Here is a 26,059-nt window from a genome sequence, read left to right as displayed (position 1 = left end):
TTGCATCAGTTTATTCTATAGGCTTAAGCCACATTCTTTTTGACGACTTCGCAACTAACTTTCTGTTCAATCATTTGGTTAGCGGATCCGCTACATTATCCTTTGACTTTATCTAGTCAAGAGAGATAACTCCAGTGAGAATAGTTATTTAATGATATTGTGTCTACGATGTATATGCCTAGACTTACCATTGTTTTGTGTTCTTCAAATCTCACATTGACTATCACAATATATACATATAGTCGACACATGTTTTGCCCATCCTAAAACATCTTCTAAGAATTGACGCAGCCATTCAGCATATCCAGCACATTTGTCGAGAACTATAAACTCATATTTTATCGTGAATCTGGCTGATACAGTTTATACTATCATAGTTATTTTATTTTATTATTAAATGTTTAAGTTTTAAAATCTGTAAAAAAAAATATGACGACATGAGTGTTGGTTCTCAATACAAAGACAAAAAATATCTTAATGGTAACTAAATTTTATTTTATTATTCAATGTTTCAGCAATATTGATACTTGTAAGTTATCATATCATGCAAAAATGATCTTTTATTAAACTAAATTTAATTTAATTTTAAATAAAATTATTAGAGTATATATAATAATATATATACTAACTCGGGAATTGGGAAACTCAACTATATGCTACGATTCCTCCAGATCCAGAGTCGGCCTCAATCGGACCTCCTGACCGGGTTGACCCGGCGATGGATGTCCGCCAAGACGACGGTGATGAGCTTCGGGGACGGATCCCAAGGTGCTCTGGGCTTGCCCGCTTCCCAAATGGGCCTGGGCTTCGACGCGTACGAGCCCACTCCAGTCTCTGGCCTCCCGCCCGATGTCTCCAGCATCGCCGCCGGTCACTACCACTCCCTCGCCGTCACTTCTCTCGGTCATCTCTGGGCATGGGGCCGCAATTCCGAAGCTCAGCTTGGCCGCGGCTCGATTTCTTCTAGGTGTGCTCCCACTTCAGATTCTCATTTTAATTTTTGCATTTGTTTGATTTTGCTGTATCATGTACAAAGATTCACTATGTAAGTTAAAGTTAGGCTTTTAAAATACGTCTAGAGTTTAGAATTAATCTTTGAAATAAAAGAATCTTTAGGCCTTGTTTGGGCATATCAATCCTTTTGAGATGATGTCTTTTGAAATCAATTGATTTTCAAACTTTTTCATTCGAAATTCATTATAAAATCCAATCCATCTGTATGACAGGACCGAAGAAAAAATTCATTCAAAATTATTTTTTCGTCGTCGTTTTTGATGATGTACATATCGAATTTGTTTTTTCAGAGAGAGTTGGAACGAACCACGGAGAGTGGAAGGACTAAATGAAGTGAGGGTTCGAGCTGCATTTGCATCTGGTGTCGTATCTTCTGCAATTGGAAATGATGGCTCTTTGTGGGTATGGGGAAAGTCCAAGCGTGGGCAGCTAGGTCTCGGAAAAGATATCACTGAGGGTGTTTTGCCGACAAGAGTTGAAGCACTTTTGGGTCAGGAGATAGTTAAGGTGGTCTCAATATCATGTTAAGGGAGAAAAGGTTTAGGATTGAAAGATATTTGATGTTTTGCAGCTACCCAAGTTAAACATGCATACAAGACAGCATCTTGGAAGCCACTTTTCAGTTTGAATGAATAAAAAACTCGGGGAGAGGAACATTTGTTTTGCTTTATGTTCAAGAAAACATAGTTGTTTGGGGTGGGGGGAGCAAAAACAGATGATTACACATATTAGACCAGTTTGGATGCAAAACCACTTGGCTTATAAATGTGCTTTGTTAAACGGACTTTCTAAGTGGTTTTTGGAAAAACCAAATGCTGCTATGCATTTAGATGGTGTACTGAAATAGTTTTTTTGCATTTTTAAACTAGAACCAGAAGGCCAGAAACAATATATCTGGGTTTTGGCATCTAGTTTTATAAAGATTTTTTTGGAGAGAAAAAACAGAAACAAACAAACAAATCCCATCCAGACACTTGTTTTCATATCCAAATGCACTTATTTTATGTTATTTTGATAGGATTGTTGTTTTTATTTGATGTGGTTGACTGCTATATGGATACTGGTAAGTGATGCCTCTCATATATATATGAATTGTCAGGTTTCACTAGGTTGGGGCCATGCCCTTGCACTAACAAAAGATGGAAAACTATATGGCTGGGGTTATTATGCGGATGGTAGATTGGGGAACATTGGAAAAATTTTAGAGGCCTCTCCTCTAGATTTGATTGCTGATAAAATAAAATCAACAAACAAAGATTCCAAATCGATGTTTGAAGCTGCTGAGAAATTGGTCTTAGAAGCAATAGAGAAGGAAGATGATATGCCAATCATATGGGAACCTACTTTGGTTGAAGATTTGCAGAATGTAGATGTTGCTGATGTAGCATGTGGACTTGATCATTCTTTAGTACTTTGCAGTAAGTCCTAGTTATGAACTACTACATATGCCTGAAATCACTATGAAAAAACATGGATCGACTGCATGAAAAGGAGCTATTTATTATTTTATTATTCACTGATTGTGTACATCAGCAAGTAATCACTGACACTCACTTCGGAAAGGCTTCTGATGCCCTTTCTGTTGGGAGCAACAATTATCATTATTGTTATGTGTGGCCGTCTATATGTCTCAATGATCTGTATATTGTACTTTTCACTGAGACATCTTTTAAAAAGAATTTGAGTTGCACTGTCGTACTCATATATGGTTTTTAATATGGTGGCAGAAACTCTATTCTCAGTGAATATGACGACTATAAAGCAAATTTGACTCCAGTTCTCTAAAATATATGTGAATGTTTTAGGTAATGGTACTCTTTTAAGCGGGGGAAGCAATGTGTATGGTCAGTTGGGTAGAGAAAAAAGTGATTTAGGATTACATCCTGTCGACATTCAGCTCAGGCCTATCAGTATAGCATCAGGAGTTGGGCATTCATTGGCAGTTTGTGAACATATATCATCAGAAGCCACTAAACAGGCACCAAGTGTCGTTACATGGGGATGGAACCAAAATTATCAACTTGGGAGGAAAGGGTCAGAGAATGTACCGATGGTGGTTGAGACTTTGGTTGATGAGAAGCCAATTTTGGTTTCTGGAGGACGGGTGCATTCTATAGCAAGCACAACCAAGCAAGAGCTCTGGAGTTGGGGATGTGGCAGAAATGGTAGACTCGGACTGGGGAGCTCTGCCGATGAATTTGAACCTATGTTGGTTGAAAGTTTGAAAGGTTTTCAGGTGTTGGGAGCTGTGGCAGGTTTTGATCATAATCTTGTTCTGGTTGCTGAATAATGGGTGCAATTTATTTGCTCACTAAGTGGGGTGTATTCAATTCAGAGTCTTGATGACTTTTTCAAATGATAGATTTTTATGGATCTGATAGATTTTTATTGACTTTTATGGAATCTCACATATTTATAAACAGATTTATGTGGATTTATGTAGATTTTTTTGCAAGATTTTTATAGATTTTTGTGATCTTTTTTTTATAGAATTTTATAAATTTTATACTTAATTATAACATATTATTTTTTTATTAATTTCTTTGAACCAATAATTAATTGACATATATAACATATTCACTTTGAAATTATTTTCAATATTTACTTATTTAAAAGTTAAATCATTTAATCTTTACATGTGTATATATGCGAGTTTGTATGTATGTTTGTAAATTTTTTAAAATACATCAATTGATTAACATGTAACCTTGTTTTTAAATTGATAATATACATGTAAAAATAATATTATTTAGTATTGTGTGAATATAATTTTGTATAAAAATATCATACTTTACATATTAATTGAAAATAATAAAATGAATTTAAAAAATCATGGTTGTTACGAGACTATTTAATTATTAAGAATTAAGTAACATTTTTTGGATCATCTTTTATTATTATTGAATATTACATTAATTTTTATAAATCATAAATTAAAAATCACGAAATCAATTTTAGAATTCAAAATTTTCCGTGATATTAAAATAAAAAATTATTCAATGAAAATTCAGACAAAAAATGAAAAAAAATTGAAAAAGAAAAGATGAAAATATATATAGAGATACACTTCGAAAATTTGAGATAGTGATAGAAATAGATGAGAGGAGAGAGTTAAAGCAACTCCTGAAGCCCAAGAAACAAATTGATAAGAGCCCATTGTCTTAAGCTCATTGTCTTAAGTCCATAGGATGTATGGCAAGCCCATTGGTTTAGAATAATCTAGAGGAATCATTCTGTTACAACTAATTGTATTTATTCCTGCCATATGGTAAATGCGCAGAACAACAGAAATGAAATTCATGTTGGGCATCTCTTTCTTCCTTCTTTTGTTTTTCTAATTTGGTATCAGAGCTCGGGTTTCACCGTTATGTGTTGGACTGCCTATAATTAGGCCACCCGTTCTGCCCACAATTGGGTCATTTGTAAACTCCACGCTCCAGATGTTCATTCCTGGGCGTGAGAGGGGTGTGTTAAATGTCCCACATCGGTTAGATGATTAACCTTTGAGTGGCATATATTGGCTTGGACAATCCTCCCCCCTTGAGCTAGCTTTTGGGGTTGAGTTAGGTCCAAGTTCCAATCTTAACATGGTATCAGAGCATGTTAAGATTGGAACTTGGACCTAACTCAACCCCAAAAGCTAGCTCAAGGGGGGAGGATTGTCCAAGCCAATATATGCCACTCAAAGGTTAATCATCTAACCGATGTGGGACATTTAACACACCCCTCTCACGCCCAGGAATGAACATCTGGAGCGTGGAGTTTACAAATGACCCACACTCATGTAAATCCATCAGCCAACACAAGCTTCTTACTCGTGAATCCAGCTAACCAAATTAATTCGGTTAAGCTCACTGACGAGAATTTTCTTTTATGGAATCTCCAAGTTATCGCTGGAATTCGTGGGTTGGGGTTAGAAAATTTCATACTCGAGCACCCTCATGTTCCTCCTAAAGTAGTTCATGGTGAGAATACTGTCGACGACGTCAACCCCCAATTCGTTACCTGGAGTAGACAGGATCAACTTTTGTTTTCGTTTCTATTGTCTTCCATGTCTGAATCTGTCCAAAGCCAAATGATCGGATGTGATACGTCCTCCCAACTTTGGCTTCGGGTATCAACGTTATTTGCCTCAAGATCGAAAGCCAAGGTGATGCAATACAAGCTACAGCTGCAAACCATGAAGAAAGGAAATCAAAATATGAAAGATTACCTTAGCAAAATGAAAAATATTATGGATACTTTAGCTGCTTGTGGTCACTTAATCAGTGAAGATGATCAAATCTTATATGTTCTCGGTGGCATTGGATTGGAATACGACTCTGTTGTAGTTCACATTACTTCAAGAATTGATACTCTAGCACTATCAGAGGTGAATGCTCTTCTGTTAACTCATGAAGGACGCCTGGAATCTCATAACAGCAACAATGAAACATTGCCTCATTCAGTCAATGCAACTACCTTTGCTCCTGCTAAGAGGACTGATGATTCTGCTTCATCACGAAGCTCATTTGCCCGAGGCCGTGGTCGTGGTCGGAATACTCGGGGAGGCAAGCGTTTTTGGAATAACAACAATGGCAGACCAGTTTGTCAAATTTGTGGAATCACAGGTCATGTGGCTGGAATATGCTATTACAGATTTGATGCCGAGTATACTGCCAAACCTCCGAATTCTGTTCGATTCCCTTCATCGGGTTCTTTTCGAGCACCACAACAAGGTCAATATCGACCTCCTCAGCCTCCTTATCCGTCAGCAGCCATTGCAACTACCACCTCTGAATCTGCAGGAGATGAGTGGTGGTTTCCAGATTCTGGAGCTTCACACCATGTTACGAATGATCTTGGCAATCTCACACTTGGTTCAGAGTACACTGGCGGTGGTAAGGTTCATATGGGCAATGGTGCAGGTCTGTCTATCTCACATATTGGTGAATCAACATTTGGTTCATCTTCCCTTTCTCGTCCTTTCCATTTGAATAACCTACTTCATGTTCCTCAAATAACAAAAAATCTTTTAAGTGTTCGTCAGTTTACCCGTGATAATAATGTCATGTTTGAATTTTATCCTTCTTATTGTCTTGTGAAGGATCTAGCCACGCGAGTTGTTCTTCTCCAAGGAATTTTACATAACGGCCTGTACAAGTTCAACCTTGGGCCACCTCATCCTACTGTTGAATCCCAACCTATATGTCTTCATTCTACACTTTCTGACGAGTACTCCGGTCCTCATTCCTCTCATCAGCAATCAACTAAGGCCTCTTCAAGTGTTCTAGACCAGTGGCACTATAGATTAGGCCATCCTCCTCTTTCTACTGTTAAGCAAATTCTATCAAACTGTAATTTTCGTTTTCCAAGAAATGAACGTATGCATTTATGCGAAGCTTGTGAAATTGGCAAAAGTCATAAACTACCGTTTCCATCTTCTCAAACACAATTTTCCGAACCACTTGAACTTATTTTTGCCGATGTTTGGGGTCCTGCCCACACCCCTTCTCGAAATGGTTTCAAGTATTATATTAGTTTTGTTGATGCTTTTAGCCGTTTTACGTGGATCTACTTTCTTAAATTAAAATCAGAAGTTGTTCATGTGTTTGCACACTTCAAAACTCACACTGAACTTCAACTCAACAAAAAAATCAAAGTCCTTCAGTCTGATTGGGGTGGGGAGTTTCAAGCTATGAGCTCTTTCCTTAAAACAAATGGAATACATCATCGTGTTTCCTGCCCTCATACTTCAAAACAAAACGGGGTTGTTGAACGAAAACATCGGTACATTGTTGACACCGGTCTTTCTCTTTTAGCTCATGCATCTATGCCTCTTTCCTTTTGGGATGATGCTTTCTCCACTGCAGTCTATCTTATAAACAGGTTACCCACTGTAGCCCTTCAAGGAAAAATTCCCATCCAATATTTAATCAACAAACCACCAGATTATTCCCATCTTAAAACATTTGGATGCCTTTGTTTTCCATGTCTTCGTGATTATAATACTCACAAACTTGACTTCCGCTCAACCCCATGTACATTCATTGGTTACAGTGATAAACACAAAGGTTACAAATGCATTAATGCTACTGGTCGTGTCTTTATCTCTAGACATGTTAAGTTTCATGAGGAAAGCTTTCCCTTCTCCAAGTCCAGTGTTGTGTCTACTTCCACAGTCACACCTCAATCTTCTCTTTACTTACCCAAAGTCCCTACTTCTACATCTGTTTTCCCTTCACATTTCATGACTCCACCAGTCAACACCTCATCTACCCCTTCTCCTTCCCAATCGGCCGATATACCCACTGTATCTTCTTCCCCTTCCTTTCATTCCCAGTCAGTCCCTACATCAAGTGATACACTTTCCCTTTTTCCTTCACCTACTTTCCCAGCTCCTGTGTCTCCCATATTGAATCTTCATCCAATGGTTACTCGCTCCAAGGACGGGATCTTCAAACCCAAGGTTCATCTGTCCTTGCACTCTAATATTTGGGAACCCTCATCTTTTCAGGAAGCAAGCACACAACCTGAATGGTGCAAAGCTATGGAAGCTGAATATCAAGCCTTGATGCAGAACCATACCTGGAATCTTGTTGAAGCACCCTCTAACATACCCATCATTGGCTGTAAATGGGTATTCAAACTAAAAACAAATCCTGATGGTTCCATTGCTAGACACAAAGCCCGTCTTGTCGCTAAGGGCTATTCTCAGACACCGGGGCTGGACTATACAGAGACGTTCAGCCCAGTTGTGAAGCCCACAACCATTCGGCTTGTTCTCTCAGTGGCAGTTGCTAAGGGTTGGAGAATTCAACAAATTGACGTCAATAATGCCTTTCTCAATGGCACACTTACTGAACTTGTGTATATGCGTCAACCCCCAGGTTTTGAAGCTCCAAACAACAATTCTCTTGTGTGCAAACTGAATAAAGCCATATATGGTCTCAAGCAAGCCCCGAGAGCTTGGTTTGCTCGGCTCTGTCATACGCTCAAACTTATGGGCTTTGTTGCCTCCAAAGCTGATGCCTCCTTATTTGTTCAATGTCATTCTGACTTTGTCATTTATATTTTAGTATATGTTGATGACATTTTAATCACAGGAAGTGATAATGCTCGGGTTCGATCAATCATTTCAGCCTTAAACAGTCAGTTTTCCCTTAAAGATTTGGGTGACGTGAATTATTTTTTAGGCATTGAGGTTTGTCGATCATTGGATAAATCCATGGTTCTCACTCAAACCAAGTATGTGCAGGATCTGCTTCTTCGCACCAAGATGAACAATGCCAAAGCCTTGCCAACTCCGATGACTTCAGGACTTCGATTATCATGTAAAGATGGGGATCCATTTCCTGACAGTACGCTTTATCGGAGTACAGTAGGAGCTCTTCAATATCTAACCATTACCAGACCCGACATTGCATTTAGTGTCAACAAAGTCTGTCAGTTTATGCATGCTCCCTCATATTCTCATTGGAAGGCTGTCAAGCGCATTTTACGCTACTTGAATGGCACTCTTGGATTTGGTATTCGTCTACATCCTAGTTCTGCATTTACTCTTCATGGTTTCTGTGATGCCGATTGGGGTAGTGACCCTGACGATCGTCGATCCACATCTGGTTTTTGCTGGTTCTTTGGGTCTTCTCCTATTTCTTGGAGCTCCAAGAAACAACCTATTGTATCCAGGTCCAGCACTGAAGCGGAGTACAGAAGTGTTGCTAATGCCACATCCGAGCTGTTGTGGATTCAGTCCCTTCTTTCTGAGCTACACATTGCTGTCTCAAAACCACCTATTCTATGGTGTGACAATATCAGCACCATTGCACTCACTGCTAATCCAGTTTTACATGCTCGAACTAAGCACCTGGAGCTTGATCTTCACTTCGTTCGGGAAAAAGTTTTGGCCAACCAACTGTCAGTACGTCATGTTCCTTCGAGTGATCAACTTGCAGACGTTCTTACAAAACCATTGTCTACAATGATGTTTCATCGACTTCGGTTCAAGCTTAGCGTGGTTCCTCATCCCCTGCTAAGCTTGAGGGGGCAAGTTAAAGCAACTCCTGAAGCCCAAGAAACAAATTGATAAGAGCCCATTGTCTTAAGCTCATTGTCTTAAGTCCATAGGATGTATGGCAAGCCCATTGGTTTAGAATAATCTAGAGGAATCATTCTGTTACAACTAATTGTATTTATTCCTGCCATATGGTAAATGCGCAGAACAACAGAAATGAAATTCATGTTGGGCATCTCTTTCTTCCTTCTTTTGTTTTTCTAATTGAGAGAAGATAGGAAGAGATGTTATGTGAAGCGACATAGAGAAAAATAAATAGCTTGTGTATGAGTTAGAAGTTTTAAAAATCCATCCAAATCTTTAGGTTGAACCAAATACAATTTTTTACAATTTATAATTGTACTTTAAGCTTTAATATTTGTATGTTAATTAATTCCATAGAGCTATTAAAAGTCCATGGGAAATTTGAATATTTATAGACTTTTATAGAGTTTTTAAAAATTAATGTTGAATACCACTTGACTTTTTAAAACTCTGTGAAAGTCTATTTTGAATACCAATAGATTTCTATAAAGTAGGTAAAAATCTTAATTGAATACATCTGGACTTTTAAAATCTACAAAAAAATAATTAAAAATCAATAAATCTCTAATATTAAATACATCCCATAAGTATTTCACGTCTCTCATAATACATTGGCCCACGCAGTCTTTTAGTCTTGGAATGTTATCATTTGTCAAAATAATTACTAAAATCAACCAAATTAAATATTTCTATTTTGAATTTAACTTAGTAAGACTTAAAAATAAAAAAGCAGTTTTAATTTAATAATTAATGATCTTGAAAATAAAAATTATTCGTCAACGAATGTCTCACGCTCTATTAGATATGGCAACGGAGTGGAAATCTCCATTTTTTTAATCAGGGATTCTTCATTTAATCACCGCGTGGATCAAGTATTCATTGGACCACCATATTCGATTTTATTTAATTGGCTTGAAAATTCTAACTAGATTTTGTGGACATTAAATCTTCATCTTAGTCCTCGTCCTCACTTCAAATAATCTAGAAATGGTAACGAGGTGTGTCGAATTTGTCATCATCATGCTCGACTTGACATGAATTAAATTATTATCTCCATCACCATTTCAAATATCGGTTGAATTAACCAAAAAAGTCTTCAAATATTGATACAATAATGTAATTACATATATAAATACTAATATTACTTAATCAATACAAACTTTTATAATTCGTGGTTTTAATAAACAAAAAAATGAAATCATGTAATTATTTATGAGATGAAAAGTTGGATCATTAACATATTTGAATGTTATAAATTTTTATTTTTAATTATTATGAAAAATCATTATTATTAGTAGTAGTAATGATATTATTATTAGGGGACTTAGGGCGGTTTCATAAATGAGGATAACATTCTCATACTCGTCCACGATTTACTTTGAAGATTTCAAATCCCCAAACCTACCATATTTCGGGTTTTTCTTGTCAAAAAATTGTCATCCCTACGCTCTATCCAAGCAAAAAATAGTATTTATAAAAACCATCTTTTCTTCATTAAAAAATGATAACAGTAGAAAAAGAATCACTCGTTGTCTATTTGAAAAAGTTTATGGATAAGTAAATGTTATGAAAAACTGTAGTTTTGATTTTATATATTTGATCATTTATGTTGTCAAATTTAAGTTTTAGTTCACTATTTTATAATTTGACTATTTTAATTTTTTTCCCGACATGAAATTGATTTGATACAATGCGACATTGACGTGTATAATTACACATCAGATAAAAAATGATTGAATTTGTCAAATTGGAAGATATTGGACCAAGTCTTAAATTCGATAATTAGATAATCAAAATTTCAAAAAATCAAATATACAAGCCCAAAAATATAGATTTCACTAAAATTGTGTTCGAATGAAAAGATTTGAAATCTATAGATTTAAATATATTTTCATTTATTAGATAAAATGCATAAGAAATTCAAGTTCATCTACCAATCTATTTGCAATACAATTATATCAATCTCAATAGATTTCAAATCTTTATAATATTGTAGTCATTTGAAATATACTGTGATTAATATAATCACAGTGTATGAAGTAAAAAGAGGATTTGAGTTTCTTCTACTTAAGTTAATTAACAATGAAAATAAATTCGAAATCATGGATTTCGAATGACTCAGTCCAAATGCAACCAAGTGTTAATCATTATGCACTTTTTCATGGCTTGTATAGATTACACATTACATGAGCCAAGATAAACATGTTTCAGAATGCAATAGCAAGTAAATTCTGGTGAGTTTATCGGTCTTAACACTGGTTAGCAAGGAAGAGACTCTCCCCGGAAAATACTGATCCTCGAGAGGAAATTTTCAAATCCAACAAGAGCTCAGTTGTTCCGCATGAATGGGTACCTATGGAGCAAAAGGTGATGATAAAACATTATGCTCCATTTTTTATGTGCTGAAATATTTCAAAACCACAATTGATTAAAATGCGTTTACATTTTCCATGCTTTTCTATCAGAAGCAGTTCAACTAAAAAGGCAAGGTCCGATCTTTAGAAGCTTGGAGCGTTGTTATTAGTTAGGCAAAGATTGTTGTCCCAATATACTTGTTTTTTCAACTTAAAAGTGCTGAAATAAGACATGCGATTAGAAATAGCAGAAGAGTAAGCACACCAAACCTCTAGCCCAGCAACAGCCTTTCTCCATCAGGTTTTTTGATAAGATACCACTTCGTTCACTCAACAAGTGTTATCTATCTGACGATGGATTCAGGAAGAACAAAAATGTCTCTGAAACAGAAAATTGGTGACAATTCAGAAGCAGTTCAACTTAATATCGAAAGATATTCAGATCAATTAAATATTGAATAACAGATGGAGACAGCAACCTTAAAGTGACCTCAAATAGCCGATCTACAAACAAATGGAAGATGATCATCTGAATAAGTTCCTGTCCTACAGCTGAATACCATGTAACACAACTGCATTAAAAAGGGTAAAGGACAATGCCTCAAACACATTAAGGAATGGTTTTAGCTCCTGTAAACACATGTGGTACTTACTTGGATTAACCCGTCCTAACCAAGACTATTACTCTTCACAGGAGTGCTGGAGAGATAGTAACTGAGTGACGTTTGATGAGTAACTGAGAACCACTGGGCACCGATAATAAACAAGACAATGCAAGCACTTTCAGGAATCCGAATTTTTATTGTGGAAACCAATCAATGTCAAGACTATGTACTTGTGTGGTCTCAGACAGAAATGTCCTCAATGTGGCTTTCATGTGTTCGAAATATACATCAGACATATCTCCTGAAAGGAACAACTTAACCTGATCCTTCACATTAATCCAACTGTAACCCGGACTTTTTTTTATGCCACTTAATCTTTTGGACAATCTCATCTGTTCTTCCTCCCTCCTCTTCCCTAAAATGCTATAAATATCTGACAATACCACATATGGAACCACATTATTTGGTTCAAGTTCTAAAATGCGTTGGGCTGCCAGATTTGCAAGATCAATACGTAGGTGAGTCCTGCTAGCACCAAGAAGGGCCCCCCATATTCCTGAATGTGCCTTGAATGGCATTGACTTTATCAGTTTTGTGGCTTCATCAAGTAACCCAGCTCTGCCAAGGAGATCAACCATGCAAGCATAATGATCAGGACCTGGAGTCATCCCATAGAACGTGCTCATAGATCTGAAGTACCCCCATCCCTCATCTACAAGTCCCATATGGGTACAAGCAGACAAAACACCAAGTAATGTAACTTCATTAGGCTTCAGCTTATCATCAATCAATTGCCTAAATAACTCGAATGCTTCTTCTCCATAACCGTTGTGGGCAAATCCATTTATCATAGAATTGAATGAAACAATGTTGGGTGCAGTAATGGATTTGAATATCAAGTAGGCATCATTTATGCTTCCACATCTTGAATACATTGAGGCAAGAGAGTTTTGGATAGACAAATCAAGTTCCATATTCATTTTAAAGGTAAGAGCATGCATTTGCAGACCGTGGTTCAAAGATGCTAAACCAGCTGAAGCACAAAGTAAGCTACTCAAAGTAAGAGAATTTGGCCTTACAGCAGTTCTAAGCATCTGAATGAACCAACAGATAGCCTCTTCATGTTTTCCATTATGAACAAATCCTGAAATAATAGCAGTCCAAGCAACATCATCCCAGTCAGGCATCTTATTGAATAAATCAATGCATTTTTCCATTAAACCTTTACTAGAGAATCCTGTAATCATGGTCGTCCAAGTGACTGAATCTTTGACATCTGCCTTCTCAAAAATTTCACAAGCCTCTTCAAGTCTTCCAGCTTGAACATAACCGTAAAGAAGAGAATTCCAGGAAACAACATCTCTTTTATTCATTGTAACAAACATTTTTCTTGCTGCACCCATACAACCCAATCTCGTATACATTGTCAGAATAGAATTGCCCGAGAACACATCAAACTCAAATCCCAAACGGCTGAACAACCCATGCAGTTGGCATCCTTCTCTGTATCTATTCATTTTGCCGCAAGACTCAAAAACTACTGTCACAACAGTAGGCTCAACTCCCACGTTATCTTCCCTTCTCATTCGCAAGAACAATTCAAAACCATCCTCAAAACATCCCGCTTTCATATATCCATCAATCATCGCGCACCAAGTAAACTCATTTCTACATTCTTCCACCAAATCAAACAATTTTTTGGCCGCTCCAACTCTACCATTCTTGCAATAACCATCCACCATTGAGCTCCAAGTCACGGCATTCTTCTCCGCCATACCCTTGAAAATTTTGACAGCCTCCTCCAACTTCCCACTTTTCAAATATCCATTTATCATAACGTTGGAGCAAAACGGATCCTGATAACTTCTTGGTGTCTCGCCATACAACCTCCCAGCCTCGTCCAACTTACCTGCCTTGACAAAACCTGTGATCATCACAGCATAAGACACCGCGTTTCTATTTGGCATCCGCAAAAACAATCTATAGGCCTCTTCAATCCCATGAACTCCTTTCACATTCCTCACATACGCAGTTATCATCGCATTCCATGCGGCAACAGTTCTATGGGGCATTTCATCAAACACCCACCGGGCGTCGGTGATTTTACCGTTGTTCGCATAAGCTGAGAGCAAAGCGGTGTAAGAAACCACATTTTTTGCCGGCATGCGATGGAACATCGACTCCGCCTCATAGATGTCGCCGTTCTGGCCATGTTTCGTTATCTGGGTGTTGCAGTAAACGACAAACTTGCTGGTTCTGGTAGGCGTTTTAGAGAGAGCTCGAGTAGAGAAAGTCGAATAGCGGTTGAGATTAATTTCTGGCAAAGTGTTTATAGTGAGTAAACAGAGAGATCTATGGAAATAAAGCATGGGATTTGGTTTCATGCACACTAGCATGCTTCCCTTGTTTGTTTTCCATCACATAAAGAGAGAGGTTTTTTCACACATTTTTTATTATATATTGCTCCATGAAATCGCTTATCTTAGACGTCCTTCACTCCCTGTACAGGAATATGAGAGGAGGTAAATCATGGTAATTCAACCAACCAACAGCACTCTTTGTCTGACAGGAATGTGAAAAGAGATAAATCATGAATCATGGTGACTCAACCAACCAACAGCAGCTAGACCTTATGCTACACCAGCATAAGTGTAGGATCTTAATTCGAAAACGAAATTTGAATCGTACATATTTATAATTTTATTTTATTGAATAAAATCTTGCAAATATTACGTTTTTTTAACAATCATCTTTTTCGGTAACTATATATTTCAATCTCATGAATGGAAAAATCAATAATATATAATGTACAATAATTTTAAAATTTTTAAGATTCGAATTTGGTCCGTAACACACTAACATCAACGTTAATAATATACAGATTGCATAGGTGAGAAGAAGACTAATTAATATACAAAGCCGAGCTATCTTAATAAGGATACTAATCTGCAATTAAGAATCCAAGATAAACAACCATCTATAAAATTAACTTGTTGAAAGGAATCTTCTGTATACGTAAAGAAAATGTGAAATATAACAACATTGTTTGGTAAATTTTTTAAGATGTACTAATATATTGGTATTTGGTCCCTAAATGTACATGGACACCCCAAATATTTTATATATTCACGAACCTCTCTACATGAGCAAGATTATTATTGAAAGAAAACCATCAGAAGAAACAAGGCATAAAAAACTCACACATACGACAAATTTGGATCATCTTCTATGAGAAAATAAAACAAGAAATTCAGACTGGCAATCTGACAGATTCTGTATGAACTTCGGCAGCCCGTCCTATCGATCAAAATTCTGTTTTCGGGGGGTTTGCCTTCTCAACTACCGGGTCATTTAACTTGAAAGAATTATTGCCGGTAGTTGATGCTGGACTAGAAACAGCTGAACCTGGAACCACAAAAACAGATTCTGGAAGTGGAACATCAGCTGACAATGTACGAGACTCGTCATCAGATGACGACTGATCCAAACTGTCGTTTTTTCCAGCGGGGGACAATTCCGACTCAGCTTGGTACTTTCTCGATGCTTTCCTCGAAAAGCCATGCTTTAATCCACGACCAGCATGTTTCAGAATACTCTTGGCCCTATCCTTTATATGCCCTTGATTTGGACTTTCGATCTCACCCACTTCTTGTGAATCCTCACCTTTTGGAGTCTTTGCAGATGAAGCAAGCATGGCGTCATCTACAACAAGCCTGACCCCAACTTTCTTGTCATGTGATTCCGTAATGTTATAGCGTGGAGATGGGTCAAGCACCTCGAGAGAGACTGGTTTGTCCTCATCTCTTGGACTCCTACGAAATACCGAACCAATCTTCCTAAGGCCCTTCCGAACTGGATTGGTTGAATGGGACTTGTTAGTATCGACACTTTCATCTGTGCTAGTGCCATCATTCTGGCTACCATTCGACCCCCTTGATTTCAAGCTTTGATAAGCATCGCCACCATCAACTCGAGCTTGCCCTTCAATACGTTGACTGTCAAGGTGTCGAAGCTTCCCCTTTCTTGGTTCCCAAACCTGTAAAACCTCACTACCAGGGTGCTGGATCCATATCCCAGTTTCTGGATAGCCTTCAATATTAATTGGCTCAAACTCATCGGCGAGTACTTTTGGGGATTTTTCTGATGGCAATGATGAAAAAGAGCCTTTTTTAATAGAATCCGCTGCAAAGGAGATTCTCTTATCAACAACACCATCAGGACCTTCTGTATCGCATGCAAGTCCTACAACCTGGTTTAATTATAAACAGTTTCAGCATTTCAGAATTCATACCAAGTGTGTTTTAAGAATATATATAACTGAATGAAGTACACTTCTAAGGCCTTAAAACGAGCAATCATATCAGTTTAATTCAAATCGAGCTTTATGTAAATGTAATATTTATCATGAAAATAAACAAGTATACAATTCCTACATCAAAAATAACACATGTTGGCTCACCATCATTGGGAATTCAAGAATATTCATACAAGTTTAGAAACTAAAACGATTATACATTTACATTTACTATCCCACAAACTCATGCTATGTATGAACTTCCGTTTTAAAGATATAGAACCAGAGAGAAAATAAAAAGAAAACAAACTGGATTTTATAAGAGTAACCAGTAAATCTTAAAATTTCTAATTATAATACAAGTGCAGAACCAATGAAAGATACCTTTTCACAGATTTCAGAGACAGTTATTGCGAGACGCAATCTTCCCATTTTAATGTTCTTCAAAGGCAACCACATGTCATGCCTCTGGCCATCCCTAAGTTCGTTGATATTTACTTCACAATCTCTACGTAGTCAAGAAAAATGTTAAAGATAAGATCGATGAGAAAAGCAGCAATACATTTGTCGTACTCATTATCAAAACAATTGAGGATGCACACAATGACAAATAAGATGTGAAAAAGAGTGAGGTATAGCTATCACAGCTAGCACGTAAACCTAACATGGAAATGTTGGAGATAAAAATTAAAAAGTGTTGAAGACTAGATCAGCACTTATCTATAATGTAGATAATTGATTTGAATTTAAAGTTGGCATAGATAAGATTATTTCTAGATTGGGCTGAGAAGGTAGGATTTCTATATATTCTGATTGTATTTTCCTCATCATTATCATTTTTTCATTGAAATAAAAAGGATTTCTCCTCCAAAGTCTATCTCGACCAATAACAATATGGTCTCAGCTCTCTCGCACACGGACACTGATAGGCGTGTTAGATACGTTAAAATCCGTATTGACACGGATATGGATAAAACACTGATAGGCGTGTTAGATACGTTAAAATCCGTGTCGTTGACTTTTCACCGGATCCACAATCCTCTGACCCAGTCCTCAGGCTGTATTTTCTGAAGTACGCCGGGAAGATAGCCAGCGTAAAGTCATGCTTGGAAATCCAAACAGCATGCGTGATTCACAATATGCCTCCCAAACAATGGCAAGCTGCGTCAGGGACAATTGTGGTGTGAAAAATGCGAAAAACCTAATCATTCCTTGGAGACGTGTTGGAAAATACAAGGGAAAACTGCCGACTGGAAGCCTGCTCGAGAAAGGCGTGCAAATTCCGTTGCTACAGAAACTACCCCGTGAGAACCAGCTCCGTTTAGTGCACCTCAGTTGGAGATTATTAAAAAATTGTTTAGTCCGGCACTCCGGCCAATTCACCATCAAACCTGTCTATTATTGGCACAAGTAGTGCTGCACATAGAGGTGATTTTTCATTCGCATACTTCTGCCATCACAACTTTTCAATCTCATGGCTTATTGACTCCAGCACATCAGATCATATGACCGGAAATTTTTTGTTGTTCGAATCTTATGTGCCTGACATGGTTTGAACACGGTTCGTATTGCCAATAGATCTTGCTCCAAGGTATTAGGTTCCAGATTAGTATAGTATCTCCTGATATTTCTTTACGCTCAGATGTACCTGGTTTGACTTGCAATTTACTTTCGGTGAGTAAATTGAATGGTGATATGATGTGCACTACTAATTTTTGCCAATACATGTGTATTTCAAGTACTGGCATCGGGAATGACTATTGACAGTGCTGATCTTTGTGTTGGTTTGTACCTTTTCAAGTTGATGGAACGAAGTATCACACTGAACACAACTCTTTCGTCGTATTCTAATTTATTTACCGTTAATAAAATGAATGACATAACTAACATTTTTATACGACTCAATACAATTATTGAAACCCAATTCTCCACCAAAATTAAGGTCCTACGTACCGATCGAGCCAGAGATTGCTTCAAATCAATCTTGGGTGATTACCTAGTCGCCGAAGGAGTTGTTCACCATAGTTTATGTGTTTACATATCTCAGCAAAATGGTGTATTTGAAAGAAAAAACCGTCACTTATTAGAAATCACTCGATACTTATTGTTTACTAAAAATGTCCCACACCATTTCCGGGGGTGATGCGGTTCTTATTCTAACATATCTCATTAACAGAATGTCGTCACGTGTCCTCAACTACAAAACCCCAATCCAAGCCCTCTTGGAATTCTACCCACATTCTCACCTTCTACACCACATCTCCCTCAAAACTTTTGGTTGTTTAGCATTCGTCCATATTCATTACCAAAATAGAGGTAAGCTTGAACCTTGGGCCATAAAATGTATCTTTCTTGGTCAACCCAAAAAGTTTACAAATACTATTCTCCTGTCACACAAAAATTCTACACCTCCATGGATGTGACATTCCTAGAATATGAACCATTTTTTCCCAATTCCTCGATTCAGGTGGATATTGGGATCCATCTTTAATTCCGCCAACTACACTCACACCGTTCCACCAAATATTTCTAAGCCTCCTCCTATTCCATCACCGGTAATGAATCTGAAGCAGTTCTCTCTGAAGTATGCCCCATGTCTACTCTTGGAGAACTCACCCTCAACTTGAGAGCCAACAGGCCACGGTACAGGATCAGCCAACCAAGAGCACTTCTCCGCAGCCAGATACTTTCGAAAATGATCAAGATATTATTTCTTCTACTCTCCCATAGTTGAACATATTGATCATGATGACAGACCTAGTGCATTGAGAAAAGGCGTTAGAACCTGTACTCAAAATCTATTTGTAACTTGTCTCTCATGATCATTTATCACCTGCATATTGAGCTTTTGTGTCAAATTTAGATCAGATTCAGATTCCATCAAAAGATTCCATCAAAAATCCAAGAGGCTCTCCAGGATCCAAATTGGAAGACGCTACATTTGATGAGACACGGGTAGATCACTGAATTTCCACCCGAGAAAAAACTATTGACTTCAAGTGGATTTTCACTATTAAACACAAACCTAATGGGAGTATTGAACGATTCAAAGCTCGCCTGGTAGCAAAACGGTACACACAAGAACATGGTATTGATTACCAAGAGACATTTGCTCTTGTTGCCAAAATCAACATCGTTCATGTACTTTTATCCGCAGCTACAAATCTAAATTGGCCATCGTACCAACTCAACGTCAAAAATGCCTTTCTGAGTGGCGACCTAGAGGAAGAAGTCTACATGAATATTCCTCCAAGATTTGAATCAGAAACAATAGTCAACAAGGTATGCACATTAAAATAGCCGCCTTATGTGGGTTAAAGCAATCACCTTGAGCCCGGTTTTCAGATTCACCAATGTGCTGAAGAAAGATGGATACAAAAAGTGTCAAATTGATCACACGCTGTTTGTCAAGCATGCAAAAGATGGGAAGATCATAGCTATAGTTTACGTTCGCGCTACTATTCTCATTGGGAATCATGAAAAAGAAATGGCTCGTATAAAGTTGTTGTCTCATAAATTTAAGATGAAGGATGACACCTGAAGTATTTTCTAGGAATGGAGGTAGCAAAGTCTTCACTTGGGATTTCAATTTCTAAAAGAAAATGTCCTAGATCTTTTAAAAGAAACTGCTATGTTGGGATGTAAACCATTTGATACACCTATGGATCCTAACATCCAGATAGGAATCAGAAAAGACAGCCCACTGATTGACAAAAGAAGATATCAAAGGCTAGTCAGCAAGCTGATATACATGTCTCATACTCGACTTGATATTTGATTCGTGGTAAGTGTCATCAGTCAGTTTATGAATAATCCAACCGACGAGCACATGGAAGTTGTGCATAGAGTATTGAGATATCTAAAAAGGTCCCCTGGAAAGGAACTACCATTCAAGAAAACCTCCATCGCAGATATCAAAGTGTACAGTGATGCAAATTGGGCTGACTCACCAATTGATAGACGTTCTAAATCTGGTTATTGTACTTAAGTTTGGGGAAATCTAGTAACATGGCGAACCAAGAAACAACCTGTAGCGGCTCGCAGTAGTGCAGAAGCTGAATACCGGTCTTTATCTAATGGAATTTGTGAAGGAATATGGCTGCAAAGATTACTCATTGAATTACAACTAGAAGACCATTAGTCAGTGGAACTAATGTGTTACAATCATGCAGCAGTAAGCATTGCCAAAAATCCAGTGCATCATGATCGAACCAAGCACGTTGAGGTGGACGTCTTTTCATTAGTAAGACTTACAAGAAAATCGTGAATCTCATTTATGTCCCCGCTCGGTTGCAAATTGCAGACATTCTTACAAAGGCCCTTTATAGACCATTTTTTAAGACATAGTTTCCAAGCTAGGAATGATAAACATCTATAACCCAACTTGAGGAGGAGTGTCAAAGACTAGACAAGCACTTATCTATATATTCTGATTGTATTTTCCATTATCGCTATCATTTTTTCATTGAAATAAAAAATGATTTCTCCTCCAATTTCTATTTCGAACAGTAACAATAAAAAATAATATGGCAAAGAAAGCACCTCCATTCTTCTAAAGAACTTCCATAAATCTAATACAACTGACTTCCCCAGACGACTCAGTATTGTAGCGCTTTATCCTTCTATTACTATATAAGAAGAAACCACACTAGAGGAATCAAGTTTAAGGGGTATGATTACTTCTTTCTTCGACTTAAATAAAAGTTAAAGCTTACGCATCGTTATCAGTACCTGTTTTACTCGATTTAAAATATCAAAATCCTTTTTTGGGTTGAACAATTACACAGCTGAAACAAGTATTTATCATTCTGTTAAAATATCCCGAGTTTTCTTAAAGAATAATGCCTCAACACCTCAGTAACAAGCATGAGCCCAGAAATATGATATCTGCTGCACATCTACAACCAACTGGCTAAACAGGAAAACAATTCCAAATTCTCAGCAAAAAAAAATAAGAAAGAAAGAAAGAAAACACATGATTTAAACAATAGATCAACGGGGGAGGCAAGTATGATTATATATATTTTTTGAAATATTAAAATTATGCCGTAAAAAATAAAGCATCTAAGATAATGGCCACCACAGTTCAGTAGAATAAATACAGAAAGAGGGAAGAACGCACCCCATCATGTCATCAAATATATGATCCTTGTCACGAACTTCAAGAGAGAGAATATTTTGTGATTCCCATGTAACAATAGGAATCTTGAACTCTTCCTGCCATTTTGGAGCCAAAGTTTTCTTCTTTGTCTTAGAAAGAAATCTATAAGGTCCTAAACGACCTTTCACATATGGATCAGCCAAACCTGAGAATCAGTACTAGTTATAATCCAGTGAATCAAGTGCGTTATGTTAAAAGTATATTCAAACTAACCATTCAAGTCCGAAGGATTCATATCAGCCCCTTCGAGTACTTCAACTTTAACATGGCCAACAGGATCCTTGACGTCCATGGAAAACCAATTATCTGAAGTGCGGGCATTACAGTGGTGAGAATAAATGTAACTCAAACAGGAAAAACAGGAAATCCTTTTATGTTTGATTCCACGTTGTTGCACCATATAACCAATCCCCCCTAATTGGTACATAATTACTCCACTTAATAAAGTGGAGGATCTATATGTCCATATATCACCAATTACGTATTTAGACATCAATTAGGCTTCCTGTCCAAAAGTATATACATAGCTCTCACTAAAATCACAGTAAAAACATCTGATATACAAAAAAAAACTTCCCAATGCTTCAAAATACCTCATGAGTGGAGCAAATAGGAAGTGATTCACATGTCATCAATATGAAAAAATATTATTGCACATCTGGTTAGGTTTGTTTTTCAGTTCAACGAATTTTTTCTTCATTGCCCAATATCTAGGTTCAAACTTCTAAAACTTGTGGTTACCTTACTGAGAAATGCACCACAGTGGATACATTAGTTAGTCCATAGAAATAAGGCACAATCCAAAAGTTCATCAGAAAGTAACAACTACTTAATTAGAGCTAGGAATTTTTTTAATTTTAATATAGTAAATTACCATTCAACAGGCGTCAGTAGAAGAGTTTTAACAACAAATTAGTTCTTCATAACATGTAATGTGGGAGCTTCCTTCATCCTATCCATTTTAGATTTAGCCTAGTAATGACTAATGACAAATATATCTTTCAAGGATAACCAAGTCCTGATTTCCCAATCTACTTCAAATTAAACAATTCTGTGTTAATTCTTTCTATTTAATCAGGTCTTTCTAGTTTCAAGTAACAGCACACGGTAAAAAATGGATGCTAAGGTTCTATCAAGATGACCTCTTCTCTTCTTGATTTGCTGTATAAAGACATACTTCGACTCTAGAGGATAAATATCCCACCAATAGAACTTGATGACAGAATGATAACACGTTATTAGGCTTAAAAATTATAGCTAACCAGACCCAAAAAAAATACAAACACCAACTTCAGCAACAAAACAGCAAAACTTCATCACAAAGTTACAATAAGCAATACCTGGTTCTGGTGAAACAAATTTTTCAACATCAACTACCAACATGTTGGGCTGCGGAATCATAATAATTGTTTAGTATAACAATTTATGGAACATTTATGCCAACTGGAATGCATATGGATGGATATAATGTATAAAAGCATCAAAGATAATTATCTCACCTCCACCAGTGTTTGCTCAAACACAAGGGCCAGAAGATTATCCTAGAGAATAAAGAATATTCGTATATAGTTAGAAAGACGTTTAGAAAAGTGAAGAGTTGTTCTCTGCCTTTCTTCTTTTTAAGTTCCATTTATTCTAGTAAGCAGTAATTTCATATGTGCTGGGAGAAACAGAGAAAGAACAACAAGTGACTGCGCTTACTATCCACCCAGCAATGCCTGGGAGTTCTGTTACATCTAGGCCATGAGTGAATATAGGCTTCACTGTCATCTGAAAATATGGCGGACCAGTAAAACATACACGCAAACGACTAATAAATGGCCACTTCCGAATGAACTTTACACCAACCAACACCTGAAAGAAAGTAAGAGTTTAGCTCTTATATTGACATGCATTCAATTGGTAATGAAACCAAGTATTAGTTCACATTTGCTAGATAAAAGAAGATAACATGTGTGTTTGATATCTCATTATAGCTAATCAGATAGTGAGAAAAAAATTTCAAAAATAGCCAGGCTAGAGTGCAGAAAACGATGTATTTTTTTATTTTTTTGGCAGTGTAGAATGAAATGAGCCTTCAGCAACATTATTAGCCTCAATTTGAGTAAAGCTAAAAAAGTAAGGATGATACATCAAACTAAAAAAAATTCAACCAGCCTCATAAGCAACACTTTAACATTACTTTATGATAAGCGACCACCCATAAACACTCCAAATGAGAAACTAAAAACTGACGATCTGCTTAGAGATCAGCATCACATTACTATCACTTACCTTCCCTTCAACATGCATGCCCAATAAATGCAATTTAACCGGCATTCCAAAACCTAATCTTTTCCTCAATTTGACACCAAGTATTGCACTCATATCATCAGCTGTGCGGAAATTCATTCCCAGTTCCATAACCTGATGAGGATTCGTGATGAAGATCAACTCAATATTTTATTTGCACAGTAACAATGCCGATTAATATGCACAGAGTACCATTTCAAGACAGTCTCACTAACCAAGTGATCATCATCATTGGTTTGTCGAAGAACCCGAATTTCAGTGAACATGGGCGGGGATCTCCCCAAGTAGAGATGCTGAACCTCCGCATCTTTCTGCATACGAACCAAGGCTGGGAATTAGAGATCAGCAACGGTGCAAACTCGAGTGCAACGTCAAACCAAGTCCCCCACTTTCAATCAATTAATAAATACATTTATAGATATGAAGACAAATGCATTTCGAAATCATACAATCAGCAAAGGGAGGTGGATTCAACTAAGCCATACCACCGTCCAAGGTTTATATTTTTGCAAGAACCATGGAACCATTGGGAGAAGAATTTTCTGAGAAACTATCTGCTCCATGCAGAGAGACCACATCTTTTCGATAGCATGGTTCAACCATCGTACAGTTTCAGATTCCACGAGCACCTAGAGAACAAAATAAAGTTAAACAGATTTAGAACATTACATTACATCATTTAAATAGATGAAAGAAATCTTCATTCAACTCCTGCGACAAATAACTACAAAAAAAAAAATGCCCACAAAGAGGAATTAAAGTCTTACATCACACGAGGGGGTGTAAAAAAGGTTGAAATTTTTTTGGGTCCACGAAAACACTCTTCAATTAGTTTTCCATTACCAGTGCTCAACTAAAGTCGGACACGAATTATCTAAAACGAAAAAGGTATATCAAGAAAAAAAAACCAAAATAAAACTCACGTCTCACCCGTCTTTGATTAGACTCTCTCTTCTCCTCAAACTGCAACTTCTTCCTCAACTTGGTCACATACACTTCATGAGCCTTCACGATTACAACAACCCATCACTCAGAATCATCACGGTTACAGTTTGTTTGTTTGTTTGTTTGTTACTATCAACAAACTCAAAGATCAATCAATCAATCAAATTAAACTTACCAAATACAAATAAATCAAGGAGAAAAAGTAAGCAACCGGGTGGCAACAGTTGAAGGAATTAAGCAACCAAAGCAGAACCAAAACAATGCAAACATGATGCAGTATCGCTGCCTCCAGAATACTACCCATCTCTCTACAGAAATCAATGCCCTTCAATCACATATCAATCGTGGTGCATATCCAGATATCCCGTCGATGCGTTAAATACAAGTTGGAAAAGTCTTCCAAATAATCGTTGACCCCACAACCAACGCGACTCATCTCAATTTTTGACGAGATGGGACTTTCCAAACGACGACGTATCGAAAGAAACTGACACAAGTTGGAAGTTTTGCAGATGTATATTATTCCTGCCCCAAAACAGAGACTTCCTTGCTTTCGTATGTATACCATATTTTTATTCTTGGTCTTTCTAGTATTACTTCTTATATTTATATGTATTAAATTAAATTAATTAATAAAACCATCTTTCACGACTATCTTAAAGAGAATTGCATCTTCTCTAAATATTAATACTCCGACGCACGCGTTGCGAACTTGTATAATATTTTTTATAATTTATTTGATTTATATATAATTATAAGAAATAGCGAGGGACTACACTATAATTTTGATATATAAATTAAAAAATAATTTGAAAAATAAAATAATGCAAAAATGACTTTAATGAAAGTTGAACATATAATCTAAACCCTAAGAAACAATGAATTTATCCGCTAAAATACATATAACTTACATTAAAATTTTAACATTTTATTAATATATATACTTATGAAACAGACCATGACACCAAAGTTAGCTACTCTAAATGTCTCAAACTTAATAAAATAGCATAGATAGTATAGATATGTATTAATTAATTAATTAACAAAACCATCTTTGACGACGATCCTGTTCAAAATAAATGATAATTAAATGTTAATTTAATATTGATTAAATTTAAAAGTAGTTAATCAGATTTATAAATATTCTTATTCAAAACCTCTCTTCTATTAATTAATACAACTATACAAGTTTTTTTTTTCAAAAATCTAAATCAGTTAGAATTTAATTTATTCAAACATATATTTTAAAAAAAAATGAACTGTCCTTTTAAAAAAAAAATGTGCCAGTGTTTGCGAAATATTGGAGATATGGAAGCG

General features: G+C 36.7%; 3 protein-coding genes across 9 annotated transcripts; 1 reads left to right on the top strand and 2 right to left on the bottom strand.

The window, feature by feature from the left end:
• Positions 1 to 628: 628 nt before the first annotated feature.
• Positions 629 to 3,377, top strand: LOC140820685 (ultraviolet-B receptor UVR8). Its single transcript, XM_073181007.1, has 4 exons — positions 629 to 967; positions 1,305 to 1,521; positions 2,114 to 2,432; positions 2,820 to 3,377. Exons 1-4 carry the CDS (start codon positions 654 to 656, stop codon positions 3,302 to 3,304), a joined length of 1,335 nt encoding a protein of 444 aa, XP_073037108.1. The 5' UTR covers positions 629 to 653; the 3' UTR covers positions 3,305 to 3,377.
• Positions 3,378 to 11,145: 7,768 nt separating this feature from the next.
• Positions 11,146 to 14,504, bottom strand: LOC140820686 (pentatricopeptide repeat-containing protein At1g53600, mitochondrial). 6 transcript variants are annotated; one of them, XM_073181012.1, is made up of 4 exons: positions 12,099 to 14,504; positions 11,925 to 12,017; positions 11,716 to 11,826; positions 11,147 to 11,444 (listed from the first exon to the last, which is right to left on the bottom strand). In XM_073181012.1, exon 1 carries the CDS (start codon positions 14,444 to 14,446, stop codon positions 12,245 to 12,247), a length of 2,202 nt encoding a protein of 733 aa, XP_073037113.1. In that variant the 5' UTR covers positions 14,447 to 14,504; the 3' UTR covers positions 11,147 to 11,444; positions 11,716 to 11,826; positions 11,925 to 12,017; positions 12,099 to 12,244. The 6 variants fall into 6 exon arrangements, with proteins under 6 accessions (XP_073037114.1, XP_073037113.1, XP_073037112.1 ...); XM_073181011.1 differs by having other exon boundaries at positions 11,936 to 12,017; XM_073181010.1 differs by having other exon boundaries at positions 11,925 to 11,997.
• A 524-nt stretch (positions 14,505 to 15,028) lies between these two features.
• On the bottom strand, positions 15,029 to 25,245 carry LOC140820688 (C2 domain-containing protein At1g53590-like). 2 transcript variants are annotated; one of them, XM_073181014.1, is made up of 12 exons: positions 24,918 to 25,245; positions 24,728 to 24,802; positions 24,283 to 24,426; positions 24,013 to 24,108; positions 23,780 to 23,911; positions 23,207 to 23,359; positions 23,005 to 23,046; positions 22,846 to 22,894; positions 21,719 to 21,811; positions 21,467 to 21,650; positions 16,729 to 16,852; positions 15,029 to 16,299 (listed from the first exon to the last, which is right to left on the bottom strand). In XM_073181014.1, exons 1-12 carry the CDS (start codon positions 25,044 to 25,046, stop codon positions 15,355 to 15,357), a joined length of 2,166 nt encoding a protein of 721 aa, XP_073037115.1. In that variant the 5' UTR covers positions 25,047 to 25,245; the 3' UTR covers positions 15,029 to 15,354. The 2 variants fall into 2 exon arrangements, with proteins under 2 accessions (XP_073037115.1, XP_073037117.1); XM_073181016.1 differs by having other exon boundaries at positions 24,721 to 24,802; positions 24,918 to 25,071.
• Positions 25,246 to 26,059: the final 814 nt, after the last annotated feature.

The sequence above is a fragment of the Primulina eburnea genome, unplaced genomic scaffold (assembly GCF_022965805.1).
Source record: "Primulina eburnea isolate SZY01 unplaced genomic scaffold, ASM2296580v1 ctg1357_ERROPOS1256773, whole genome shotgun sequence".
Lineage (NCBI taxonomy): Eukaryota > Viridiplantae > Streptophyta > Magnoliopsida > Lamiales > Gesneriaceae > Primulina > Primulina eburnea.
The sequence above is the reverse complement of the archived record's forward strand: the minus strand, read 5'-3'. Positions and strand labels throughout refer to the sequence as shown.

Bases quoted from the DNA above. Each gene is read 5' to 3' on its own strand.
- LOC140820685 (XM_073181007.1), top strand. From the start codon at position 654: ATGCTACGATTCCTCCAGATCCAGAGTCGGCCTCAATCGGACCTCCTG. The intron at 968-1,304 runs GTGTGCTCCCAC...TTGTTTTTTCAG, and splicing joins CGCGGCTCGATTTCTTCTAG to AGAGAGTTGGAACGAACCAC. The intron at 1,522-2,113 runs GTGGTCTCAATA...ATGAATTGTCAG, and splicing joins TGGGTCAGGAGATAGTTAAG to GTTTCACTAGGTTGGGGCCA.
- LOC140820686 (XM_073181013.1), bottom strand. From the start codon at position 14,446: ATGCTAGTGTGCATGAAACCAAATCCCATGCTTTATTTCCATAGATCT.
- LOC140820688 (XM_073181014.1), bottom strand. From the start codon at position 25,046: ATGGGTAGTATTCTGGAGGCAGCGATACTGCATCATGTTTGCATTGTT. The intron at 24,109-24,282 runs GTATGGCTTAGT...GTTCGTATGCAG, and splicing joins AATATAAACCTTGGACGGTG to AAAGATGCGGAGGTTCAGCA. The intron at 23,047-23,206 runs GTAAGCGCAGTC...TTTATTCTCTAG, and splicing joins CAGGCATTGCTGGGTGGATA to GATAATCTTCTGGCCCTTGT.